The sequence below is a fragment of the Salvelinus fontinalis genome, chromosome 38 (assembly GCF_029448725.1).
Source record: "Salvelinus fontinalis isolate EN_2023a chromosome 38, ASM2944872v1, whole genome shotgun sequence".
In the NCBI taxonomy this organism is placed as follows: Eukaryota; Metazoa; Chordata; class Actinopteri; order Salmoniformes; family Salmonidae; genus Salvelinus; species Salvelinus fontinalis.
Window position 1 is genome coordinate 19435165 of NC_074702.1, and position 12682 is coordinate 19447846.

The 12682-nt window shown below is 45.9% G+C and overlaps 1 protein-coding gene and 1 pseudogene across 1 annotated transcript in view; one reads left to right on the forward strand and one right to left on the reverse strand.

Annotated features, from left to right (window-relative positions):
- Positions 1-12682, forward strand: part of LOC129837062 (ubiquitin carboxyl-terminal hydrolase MINDY-3-like) — a 52526-nt gene that overhangs the window by 24778 nt on the left and 15066 nt on the right. Inside the window, exons 11-12 of the mRNA XM_055902963.1 lie at positions 2050-2122; positions 6686-6761. Of these exons, the coding sequence (XP_055758938.1) occupies positions 2050-2122; positions 6686-6761 (149 nt within the window). The remainder of the gene's footprint in view (positions 1-2049; positions 2123-6685; positions 6762-12682) is intronic.
- Positions 2719-3033, reverse strand: LOC129837795 (histone H2A-like; annotated as a pseudogene).

The following is a 12682-nucleotide window of genomic DNA, read 5'->3' on the forward strand; positions in this document are numbered from 1 at the left end:
GCTCATCGTGTGTGTGTGCAGGCTTCAGGTAATAATAAGTTGCTTTGTCTGTAGATGACAGTATGTTTACTGTCTCTAAGGAGACTTAAGATCTGATTATGACAGAGACATGGAGGTGAAAAACTTGACATTTTTCAAAAGCAATTTTCTAGTTTGTTTTAGTCGATTTACAAAACTACATTTAAGAAAAGTACAACATGTCTAAAGTTTACTTTTCAACGTTGCCTGCTCCCTAGCGTGCTCACTACTTAGAAAAGGTAATATTGTAGTGCTTTCCTCTCCCCTTTTCATGACGATGCTTGCAGCCACTTGAGTGAGTGAATGCTAACTACCGACCGGAACATTAAGCTAGCTAAGACTAACAACACAGACTATACAGCTACAAGTAGTGAGTGGAGTTACAAACGGACTATACTAAACAAGTTAAATGTCTTACCTGTGATAATGTTTTCCACACACAACTACGTGTAGCCTACTTGGACACTGCGTCCCCATATTTCCCACTCTCCCACACCAGATACCCTGAAGACACAGGGTGCTTCTCGCAGGCTTTATTTTCCTACATGGGAGCATTGCGAGCCGTAGGTTGTGATTTTTTTGACCTGGCTACATGTACATTGAACAACACAGCAGTTTCACCATGTTCTATTATTTCTGTAGAACAAAATCAATGATGAAGTTGCCTTACAATGGGGGTGAATGAGAGGGACTTTTTGTTTTCTGCAATTTGTGGGCATGGTTGAGGGAATTCAATATTACGTGAATGTTGACTGGGACTATCTCTTGTTTCTACAAGGTTCCAGCACTGTTATTACCTACAGTTATAACTCTTCCTGAATCTTAACCCTTACTGCTAGAGGAAAGTATATGAGTTAACCCCATCTCTATAACTGGGTTATACTGTATGTCACATATGCACTCCCTTTAGCAGCCTCCTCAGTAAATTACGCTCATGTAAACTGTAAGGGAAGTTAACCCTCTGACCATTCATTAACCCTTAACACACGTCTATCTGGATGAAGAATGTACGGCTTGATTTATAGAGATACTAACAAATCTAACCATTCTGTACCCCAGCTGCTCTGACAGGGAGAAGTGTGTGTGTGCGCTCCTCCCTACCAGCTGGGAGTCTTCTCCTCTTGAGGTTTCTTTCTCCCCAACTCTTCCCCTGATCTTCCTCTGTCCCTTTCTCTTCCTCTGTGACCCCTGAGGACGGTAATATGTCAGTGATGCTCTATAACCTACCGTCTCATCTGAACTCCTACTTTAATAAAGGCTGGCTAAGGGAGATGAGCTCAGTTTATTTGCTCTTTGCTGAGTATGTTTGTGTTCGGGCTGAGTGTGTTTGTGTAAAACGCCACTGTAGTAAACATACTCCAGTTCAGTGGATGCGGCAAGTGTCATTAATACTATGCTACCCACTGTGCGTGTTTGAGTTTTGCAGTTCGGTTCCCAGCCTGTCAAAACTGTCATATTTCACTATGAAACTTGGGTAAGGGAGTAAAGAGTTGGGAGGGTGAGAGGGTTGATGAATCCAAAGATTGGGACTAACCCCCCCCCCAGCGCGTGCACACACACACACACACACACACACACTGTCCTATCTCTGTGAAATCTGTCTCTCCTTATTTCTCCTCCGAGTCCCCCCGGCAACGTCCCTCTGAGTCAGCAAACAAACAACTATAACTCTCTCTGTGAGTGCCTGATTGGCTGATGTGTGTTTTGAGTGAAAACAATGTCTGGTTTTATCTTCAGATCAGCTAATAACCCAACATAGCCTGATGATTATGATAGTCCACACACACACACACGCAAGCAAGCTCTTACATTCACACGCTAGCTTACACACGCGTGCATTCCTTAGAGCTGTTGTTGTAATCTTAATTCTTGACCTATTATGTGATCTCTGTGTGCTTCGGTCTACACATCTCTCTCGCTCTGTCTTTCTCTTTGGATTTTCTGAAGATTTGGAATCCTGCCTAATTTCTGTGTTTAGACTATAATATAATGTTGAGATATCTGACAGATGTCCCTCTCTTGTCTTTGTAGGAGACGTGTCTGGTGGCTCCTGAGTCTCCGTCTGAACAGGCCAGGAGAGTCTTCCAAACCTTCGACCCAGAAGGTAATACTGTTCAACGATAGTCTGATAGTCTCTAGTGTTGGGCGGTAACCAGATGTTCATACCGTTTCAGGAACCATAATGTGGTATACAGTATTACCGGAAGTGCACACAAGGGGCAATATTAAAATAGAAACACACAACAATTTAGGCAACGGGGATCTTGTTCCAGGAGGGGATTGATTGTCTCTGCTGTAACCAAGACGCTTGATCTTGACACTTAGCCATTTAGCAAGCAAGTTAGCAAACCAAATGCATAGCTGGATATCATTTGACACATCTTAGGTTTCTTATAGTTATAAGCAGTGGCGTAGCACGCACCCCCGCAGACCCTGGTTTATCGGTATTGAATATCATACCATCTGTATTTTCAAATGCCCCAACATACGGTATAAACGGTATATTGCCTAATAGTGTGTCTCTCTCGCTCTCACACACACACACACGCACACACACACGCACACACACACACACACCAATATCCTGGACATGTTATCTTTTCTCCTCTCCTTCCTGGTAGAGCATGTGCCTGTATAACCACCCACTCCTATCTTCTCATCCTCTCTTTTCCTCATCCTCTGAGCAGGGGTCCTCTCGTCTCATCTCTGCTGTTGTTTTGGGGTTAGTGTGTGTGTCAGTTTGTTCAGCTCCTCGTCATTTCTGACGGTCAGCTGCAAGTGACGAGGAATGATGCGAGTCTTCTTGTCACAGGCAGTGTTGCCGGACCTACTCCAGGATCTCAGCAGTTAGGTACTTGAGCACGGTGGCCAGGTAGACTGGTGCGCCAGTGCCCACACGCTGCCTTTGCACAGCAGCCTGTGCACACGGCCCATGGGGAACTGGAGCCCGGCACGGGATGAACGTGTCTTTGCCTTCGCCCTGGCCTTGCCTCCCGTTTTACCTCTTCCACTCATATTGGTAGCTTCAGTAAGTCAGAGAGAGTCCAATTCTGAAGTGTTTAAAGTTCAGCCATTAACTCCGAAGCAGATTCAAACAACTATCTGCCATCCCCGTCCACAACGCCCTAGCAAAACCGAAACCTACTTGAAGGTAATAAATGGATATGGTTGGATGTCGAATACTGACTTGTATCTGCTCCTAGCTGGAGAAGGGAGGGACATAGAGTTCTACTTCACTCTCTGAGCCTATACTGAGCCTCTACTGAGTCACTGAGGATGTCAGATTCTGAAGCCCCGCTGCTTTCTAATAACTACCCTCTGCTTTTGGTCGTGGAAAGAAGGTGAGCTGAATGAATGATGGGGGGATACTTTCGATAATATAGTGTATGTGGACACCTGCTCGTTGAACATCTCATTCCAAAATCATGGGCATTAATGAAGTTGGTCTCCTCTTTGCTGCTATAACAGCCTCCACTCTTCTGGGAAGGCGTTCCACTAGATGTTGGAACATTTCTGTGGGATCTTGCTTCCATTTGGCAACGAGCATTAGTGAGGAAGGGCACTGATGTTGTGCGATTAGGCCTGGCTTGCTGTTGGCATTACAATATATCCCAGAGGTGTTCGATGGGGTTGAGGTCAGGGCTCTTGCAATCAATCAAATTTATTTCAGCCAATGTCACAAAGTGCTATACAGAAACTCAGCCTTAAACCCCAAACGGGAAGCAATGTAGAAGCACAGTGGCTAGGGAAAAACTCCCTAGAAAGCCAGGAACCTAGGAAGAAACTTATAGTAGAACCAGGCTCTGAGGGGTGGCCAGTCCTCTTCTGGCTGTGCCGGGTAGGGATTATAACAGAACATGACCAATATGATCAAACTTTCATAGATGACCAAAAGGGAATATTAATATTTATAATAATCATCATCATCATCATCACAGTGGTTGTAGAGGGTGCAACAGATCCGCACCTCTGGAGTAAATGTGATCAAAAAATTGATCATTGAGGTCGAGGCAGCAGGTGTGGTAGAGAGTCGAGAAAGGCAGTTCCGGTACAAGGAAGCAGTTCCGGTACAGGGAAGCACATCTGGTGAACAGGTCAGGGTTCCATAGCCGCAAGCAGAACAATTGAAACTGGAGCAGCAGCAAGACCATGTGGACTGGGGACAGCCAGGAGTCATCAGGCTAGGTAGTCCTGAGGCAAGGTCCCAGGGCTAAGGTCCTCCGTGAGAGAGAGAGAGTTTGTTAGATGGAGGGAGAGAGAGAGTGTTTTGTTAGAGGGAGCATACGTAAATTCATACAGGACAGGAGAAATACTCCAGATATAACAAACTGTCCATAGCCCCCCGACACACACTATTGCAGCATAAATACTGGAGGCTGAGACGGGATGGGTCAGAGACTCTGTGGCTCCTTCCGACGATACCCCCGGACAGGGCCATCCAGGCAGGATATAACCCCACCCACTTTGCCAAAGCACAGTCCACACAGCGCTAGAGGGATATCTTCAGTCAGGCCAGTCAAGTTCTCGACAAACCATTTCTGTATGGACATCGCTTTGTGCACGGGTACGTTGAAACAGGAAAGGGCCGTCCCCAAACTGTTGGAATATAATTGTATGCTGTAGCCTTAAGATTTCCGTACACTGGAACTAATGGGCCAAGCCCGAAGCGTGAAAAACAGCCCCAGACCATTATTCCTCCTCCACCAAACTGTACAGTTGGCACTATGCATTGGGGCAGGTAGCGATCTCCTGGCATCCGCCAAATCCAGATTAATCTGTCGAACTGACAGATGTTGACTCGTGATTCATCACTCCAGAAAACCCATTTCCACTGTTCCAGAGTGCAAAGCTCACCGCCATTGGACCACTCCAGCCAATGCTTAGCATTGCGCATGGTGATCTTAGGCTTGTGTGCTGCTGCTCGGCCATAGAAACCCATTTCATGAAGCTCCCGACAAACAGTTATTTTGCCAACATTGCTTCCAGAGGCAGTTTGGAACTCGGTAGTGAGTGTTGCAGCCGAGGACAGGCGATTTTTATGCGCTACAGCAATCTGTGGTCCCGTTCTAGAGCTTGTGTGGCCTGCCACTTTGCAGCTGAGCCGTTGTTGCTCCTAGACTTTTCCACTTCACAATAACTGCACTTACAGTTGACCGGGGCAGCTCTAGCAGGGCAGAAATTTGACGAACTGACTTGGTAGCATCCTATGATGGTGCCACGTTGAAAGTCGCTGAGCTCTTCAGTAAGGCCATTCTACTGCCAATGTTTGTTTATGGAGATTGCATGGTTATGTGCTCGATTTTATACACCTATCAGCAACGGGTGTGGCTGAAGTAGCCGAATCCACAATTTAAAGGTGTGTCCACATACTTTTGTGTGTGTGTATATATAATGTATGTATGGAGTTACCTATGGTATGTGTGATTGTCACACTACACGATGAGCGCGTGATGCATGTTGCAGGAGTGTGAGTGTGTCCAGTTGAAGGTCACCGTAGTTATAACACACACCCCCCATGGACCAGACCTGCACAGACACATTTGTGTGTTTGTCGCTGTCTTTGATATGTGTGTGTGTGTGTTCCAGCAGGAATCTTTTCTGACGGCGTAAACAACATTCCTCCGTTTCGTGTTTATAAGAACAATATGCCTCTTGACGTGGCTGAGGGGGTGTGTGCGCCTGTTTGTGTTGAATTTTCGAACAAAGTGAGCCCCACCAGCTGAGAGTGGTCTTGTCTGTTCTGGTTGCCTCCACACCAAATATGTAGTAAACACACTGACCCGTTCAGACCAGAGAGGGAGAAACAGAGAAATTGATAGGTCTGTTTGCACTGAGATGTGTTTCTGCTGTTTCGTGAGATTTTTCATTTACGCCATATGGATGTTTATACACACACTAGAACCAGCAGAGCTGAGAGCAGTGTCAAAGCCCAATAAATCTGCCAGTGTCACATCTAGAGTCGGCCCAGTTCACTGTGTTATAGAAGAGAGGCGCCAGAGTGTACACACATCCCATATGCACGCAACAATTTACACACAAAGGTCTCACATGCACGCAATAACACACAGGTCTCCCATGCATGCGATAACATACACATAGGTCTCGAATGCATGCATGCAATAACACACAGCTTCGTTAGTGTTTCACACAGAATTTGAAACTTAGGGTAAAGCTATGACTCAGCTGTAGTTCTTCCCAGTATGTGTGTACAACACATGTACAACACACATACTGTACGCGTGGCGCGCACACACAATCATATGTTAGTGTTTTAAGTAGATGGGTAGGACATGCGCGCACACATGTGGTAGTGTTTTAAAGCTGGTCCTCTCAGGTAGAGAAGTCATAGCTGAGGAATGTAGGTTAGACAGAGGAGAGGACAAGGCCGGCATTCGTGCATTTGCGTGTGTGTTCTTGCATGTGTACATGTGTTTGTGTGTGAGTTACCTCCGTTAGCACAATGTAAACTGTGTTCAGTCTGCGTGAAGGCCTGTCCTGTCTCAGTGCCACTGGGACTTGCTGATAATGGGGCACCCTCTTCACCCCACCTCTTTGATAATGACTCCCAGAAAACAAAGACAGAATTGCTGAGGAGTCTGAGGCCTGTCTCCTTGTTGTGTTTGGACTAAAATTCTGTGACAAATATTGTCTCTTTCTCTCCCTCTAGATAACGGCTTTATTCCAGACTGTCTGTTGGAGGAGGTGATGAAGGCACTAGACCTCGTCTCAGAACCTGAATACTAGTAAGCGTGTGTGCTCTTGTCCAGCCGCCTCAGCTAATGTTTCACTGCTGTTGGGTAAAGAGCAGAGAAAACACAGACAGAACCAGAGAGCGAGAACACTAAACGTCCAGAGAAAGAGGGCAGGGGATGATGGCGAGGGGTGGGGGCATTAAACTGCTAGCAGGAAGACTGAGGAAATGCTTTAATGTGCTGCTTCAAACAAAGTTCGGGTTAGCCCCGCCTTAAGGTCAGCCTAGATCAGTCATCAGCTGACCTGACCACACCAACCTGGACAGCTTTCACACTGTGGGGACAAGACTGACCAGTTCAAGTTACAATGGCAGAAAAGTTAGCTGAATATAACCATATTTCTTAGAAAAGACAAGCCGCACACTCTGCGCCTTCGATGCAATACATTTAACAAACGTTTCGACAGCTATGTTGCCTTCAGGGTTTCATCTATAACCATGTTTCTAACTAGCTGGATTAGTGTGTGTATGTAAATGTGTGTGTGTTTTAAAAATGTGCGACTGATGAGAATATGTGTGTCACAAGTTCACCACATAAACAAACACTAAACATCAGGATGTAATTGAGGGTTCACAGTGGGAAATAGTTCGATTCAAAGCCCTTTATTGGCATGGGAAACATGTTTACATTGCCAAAGCAAGTGGAATAGATAATAAACAAAAGTGAAATTAACATTGGCAGTAGAATGGCCTTACTGATGACCTCAGTGACTTTCAATGTGGCACCATCATAGGATGCCACCTTTCCAACAAGTCAGTTTGTCAAATTTCTGCCCTGCTGGAGCTGCCCCGGTCAACTGTAAGGGCTGTTATTGTGAAGTAGAAATGACTAGGAGTAACAACTGCTCAGCCGCGAAGTGGTAGGCCATACAAGCTCACAGAACGGGCCCGCCAAGTGCTGAAGCGCATAGCGCGTAAAAAATAATCTGTCCTCGGTTGCAACACTCACTTCAGAGTTCCAAACTGCCTCTGTAAGCAACGTCGGCACAAGAACTGTGGGTTTTCACGAGCAGCCGCATACAAGCGTAAGATCACCATGCACAATGCCAAGCATCGGCTGGAGTGGTGTAAAGCTCGCTGCCATCAGACTCTGGCGCAGGGGAAATGCGTTTTCTGTAGTGATTAATCACGCTTCACCATCTGGCAGTCCGACAGACAAATCTGGGTTTGGCGGATGCTAGGAGAACGCTACCTGCTCCAATGCATAGCGCCAATTGTAGTTTGGTGGAGGAATAATGGTCTGAGGTTGTTTTTCATGGTTCGGGCTTGGCCCCTTAGTTCCAGTGAACAGATATCTTAATGCTACAGCATACAATGATATTCTAGATGATTCTTTGCTTCCAACTTTGTGGCAACAGTTTGGGGAAGGCCCTTTCCTGTTTCAGCATGAAAGTGCCCCCATGCACAAAGACAGGTCGATACAGATGGTTTGTTGAGATCGGTGTGGAAGAACTTGACTGGCCTGCACAGAGCCCTGACCTCAACCACATTGAACACCTTTGGGATGAATTGGAACTCTGACTGCGAGCCAGGCCTAATCGCCCCAACATCAGTGCCCAACCTCACTAATGTTCTTGTGGCTGAATGGAAGCAAGTCCCCGCAGCAATGTTCCAACATCTAGTGGAAAGCCTTCCCCAGAGAAGTGGAGGCTGTTATAGCAGCAAAGGGGGGACCAACTCCATATTAATGCCCATGATTTTGAAATTAGATGTTTGACGAGCAGGTGCCCACATACCTTTGGTCATGTAGTTTTGTATTTACAATCGTGATTGTGCTTCACTGGTTGCCCTTTTAGTGTGGCAACCGGTCACAAATATTGCTGCTGTGACAGCACACTGGTATTTCACCTAATAGATATGAGAGTTACCAAATTTGAATTGTTTTCAATTTCTTTGTTGGCCTGTGTATTCTGAGGGGAATATGCCTCTCTAATATGGTCATACATTTGGCAGGAGAACAGAACCGTTATTTTAAAAGCTTGAGAACAGGTTAAATCTAGTCCCACAACAAAACGTCCATGCAAAGCCCTCCAGTATCTGCCTGGAAGCTGAAAATATTTGCCTGTGCTTGTTAAGGTTACCTGCCCCTCTCCCTCTGTAGCCTACTGATGTTACATTGACGCTGGATTCAGAAGATGGGGAGTTTTTTTCATTAGCTAGAGAAGAATGGATTAACTTGTTCAATGTTGGTTACGGATTTATTATTATTTATTTTTTTACTATAGACCTAGAATAGTTTTTCTAGGTCTATAGTAAAAAAATAAATAATTGTAAGACGTGTTTTTAAATTCTGGTGCTGCTCTGCACACACAAGCTAAATTAGCTAGCACAAGCTTGTTAGCTAGCTAGCTGACAGAACATTCGAAGTTCCTCTGTAGAAGCCACTCCTCTTAGGTATAATTCTGTGAATCTAATTCATATAATCCAGGTCATAACAAAATGCCCAGCGCTTCATGCCTCATCCTCAACCCCAGGGATGCAAAAAATCGCTGCTAGGGGGAAATGCAGTTTTTAACTAATTAAATAAACTAAGAATATGATCTACATGATCAGTCTCTGTGTGTAAAATAAAAAGTGGTTAATGTGAACATAACTCACAGCTGAAAAATGTAAAGAAAGCAATCCAATGTTATTTGTTGCCTAGACTTTACTGCAAATGACACTCAAGTCTTGAGAAACAAACAATACACTAATATTGCAGTTAGCCATGACAGCCTTTATAATAGAACGCTTGTGACCACACATAAATATTGCACTTGGGGAAAAAAACATCTTATTTTTGGGCTACACTGCACATTATTACGTTGTACACTTTCTGCCTGTGGACATCTGTTCTACAATGTGCCAGCGAAAAAGGGAAAGTGTGTGGTGTTCCTTTCACCTCTATAGTGGCATCCAGCTTAAGCCAGGCCCAGCTCCAGCTACACTTGATCCCTGAATCCACTTGTTGAACAAGCAACGCCTCATTTTCACCTAATTCTCTCATTCTGAAAATGAATCACATACTGTAGAGGGAAAACATTAGTTAACAGATAGTGGTTAGTTTGTAAGCTAGTTAACATTTCACACAGATTGCCAGGGTCCAGTAACCACCTAACGCGCAGCCTAGTGGTTAGAGCGTTGGACTAGTAACCGGAAGGTTGCAAGATCGAATCCCTGAGCTGACAAGGTAAAAATCTGTCGTTCTGCCCCTGAACAAGGCAGTTAACCCACTGTTCCTAGGCCCTCATTGAAAATAAGAATTTGTTCTTAACTGACTTGCCTGGTTAAATAAAGGTGAAAAAAAAAATAGAACTAGAATGGCAACAAGTCGTATACCAGTTAATACTATCGCGAATTGGTTAGGTTACTAATGTTGGCTCATATGATGTTGTAACATTAGCTAGCTATTGTTAGCTGTCTGACTTTATTAGCAGGCTAATTTTCACACCATAAACGCAATAATTTTATCAGATTTGGCTAATGTTGCTCAACATTTCTCTGGCTAGCTACGGAGAATTCAATCCAGCTAGCAAGATACTTAACAATGCTAATACTTGATCCACCACACTTTCTCCCTCACCACAAACTCTCCAAATACAGACTGTACTCTCCAAATCATCAAGGAACCCACCAGGTACAACCCTAAATCTGTAAACATGGGCACCCTAATAGACATTATCCTGACCAACAACCTCTGCTGTCTTCAATCAAGATCTCAGCGATCACTGCCTCATTGCCTGTATCCGCCACGGGTCCGCGGTCAAACGACCACCCCTCATCACTGTCAAACGCTCCCTAAAACACTTCTGCGAGCAGGCCTTTCTAATCGACCTGGCCCGGGTACCCTGGAAGGATATTGACCTCATCCCGTCAGTTGAGGATGCCTGGTCATTCTTTAAAAGTTACTTCCTCACCATATTAGACAAGCATGCTCCGTTCAAAAAATGCAGAACCAAGAACAGATATAGCCCTTGGTTCACTCCAGACCTGACTGCCCTCGACCAGCACAAAAACATCCTGTGGCGAACTGCAATAGCATCGAAGAGCCCCCGCGATATGCAACTGTTCAGGGAAGTCAGGAACCAATACACACAGTCAGTCAGGAAAGCAAAGGCCAGCTTTTTCAAGCAGAAATTTGCATCCTGTAGCTCTAACTCCAAAAAGTTCTGGGATACTGTAAAGTCCATGGAAAACAAGAGCACCTCCTCCCAGCTGCCCACTGCACTGAGGCTAGGTAACACGGTCACCACTGATAAGTCCGTGATAATCGAAAACTTCAACAAACATTTCTCAATGGCTGGCCATGCCTTCCTCCTGGCGACTCCAACCTTGGCCAACAGCCCCGCCCCCCCCTCCCCCCGCTGCTACTCGCCCAAGCCTCCCCAGCTTCTCCTTTACCCATATCCAGATAGCAGATGTTCTGAAAGAGCTGGAAAACCTGGACCCATACAAATCAGCTGGGCTTGACAATCTGGACCCCCTATTTCTGAAACTGTCCGCCGCCATTGTCGCACCCCCTATTACCAGCCTGTTCAACCTCTCCTTCGTATCATCTGAGATCCCCAAGGATTGGAAAGCTGCCGCGGTCATCCCCCTCTTCAAAGGGGGAGACACCCTGGACCCAAACTGTTACAGACCTATATCCATCCTGCCCTGCCTAGCTAAGGTCTTCGAAAGCCAAGTCAACAAACAGATCACTGACCATCTCGAATCCCACCGTACCTTCTCCGCTGTGCAATCCGGTTTCCGAGCCGGTCACGGGTGCACCTCAGCCACGCTCAAGGTACTAAACGATATCATAACCGCCATCGATAAAAGACATTACTGTGCAGCCGTCTTCATCGACCTGGCCAAGGCTTTCGACTCTGTCAATCACCATATTCTTATCGGCAGACTCAATAGCCTCGGTTTTTCTAATGACTGCCTTGCCTGGTTCACCAACTACTTTGCAGACAGAGTTCAGTGTGTCAAATCGGAGGGCATGTTGTCCGGTCCTCTGGCAGTCTCTATGGGGGTACCACAGGGTTCAATTCTCGGGCCGACTCTTTTCTCTGTATACATCAATGATGTTGCTCTTGCTGCGGGCGATTCCCTGATCCACCTCTACGCAGACGACACCATTCTGTATACTTCCGGCCCTTCCCTGGACACTGTGCTATCTAACCTCCAAACGAGCTTCAATGCCATACAACACTCCTTCCGTGGCCTCCAACTGCTCTTAAACGCTAGTAAAAACCAAATGTATGCCTTTCAACCGTTCGCTGCCTGCACCCGCACGCCCGACTAGCATCACCACCCTGGACGGTTCCGACCTAGAATATGTGGACATCTATAAGTACCTAGGTGTCTGGCTAGACTGCAAACTCTCCTTCCAGACTCATATCAAACATCTCCAATCCAAAATCAAATCTAGAGTCGGCTTTCTATTCCGCAACAAAGCCTCCTTCACTCACACCGCCAAACTTACCCTAGTAAAACTGACGATCCTACCGATCCTCGACTTCGGCGATGTCATCTACAAAATAGCTTCCAATACTCTACTCAGCAAACTGGATGCAGTTTATCACAGTGCCATCCGTTTTGTTACTAAAGCACCTTATACGACCCACCACTGCGACCTGTATGCCCTAGTCGGCTGGCCCTCGCTACATGTTCATCGTCAGACCCACTGGCTCCAGGTCATCTACAAGGCTATGCTAGGTAAAGTGCCGCCTTATCTCAGTTCACTGGTCACGATGGCTACACCCACCCGTAGCACGCGCTCCAGCAGGTGTATCTCACTGATCATCCCTAAAGCCAAAACCTCATTTGGACGCCTTTCCTTCCAGTTCTCTGCTGCCTGCGACTGGAACGAATTGCAAAAATCTCTGAAGTTGGAGACTTTTATCTCCCTCAACAACTTTAAAAATCTGCTATCCGAGCAGCTAACCG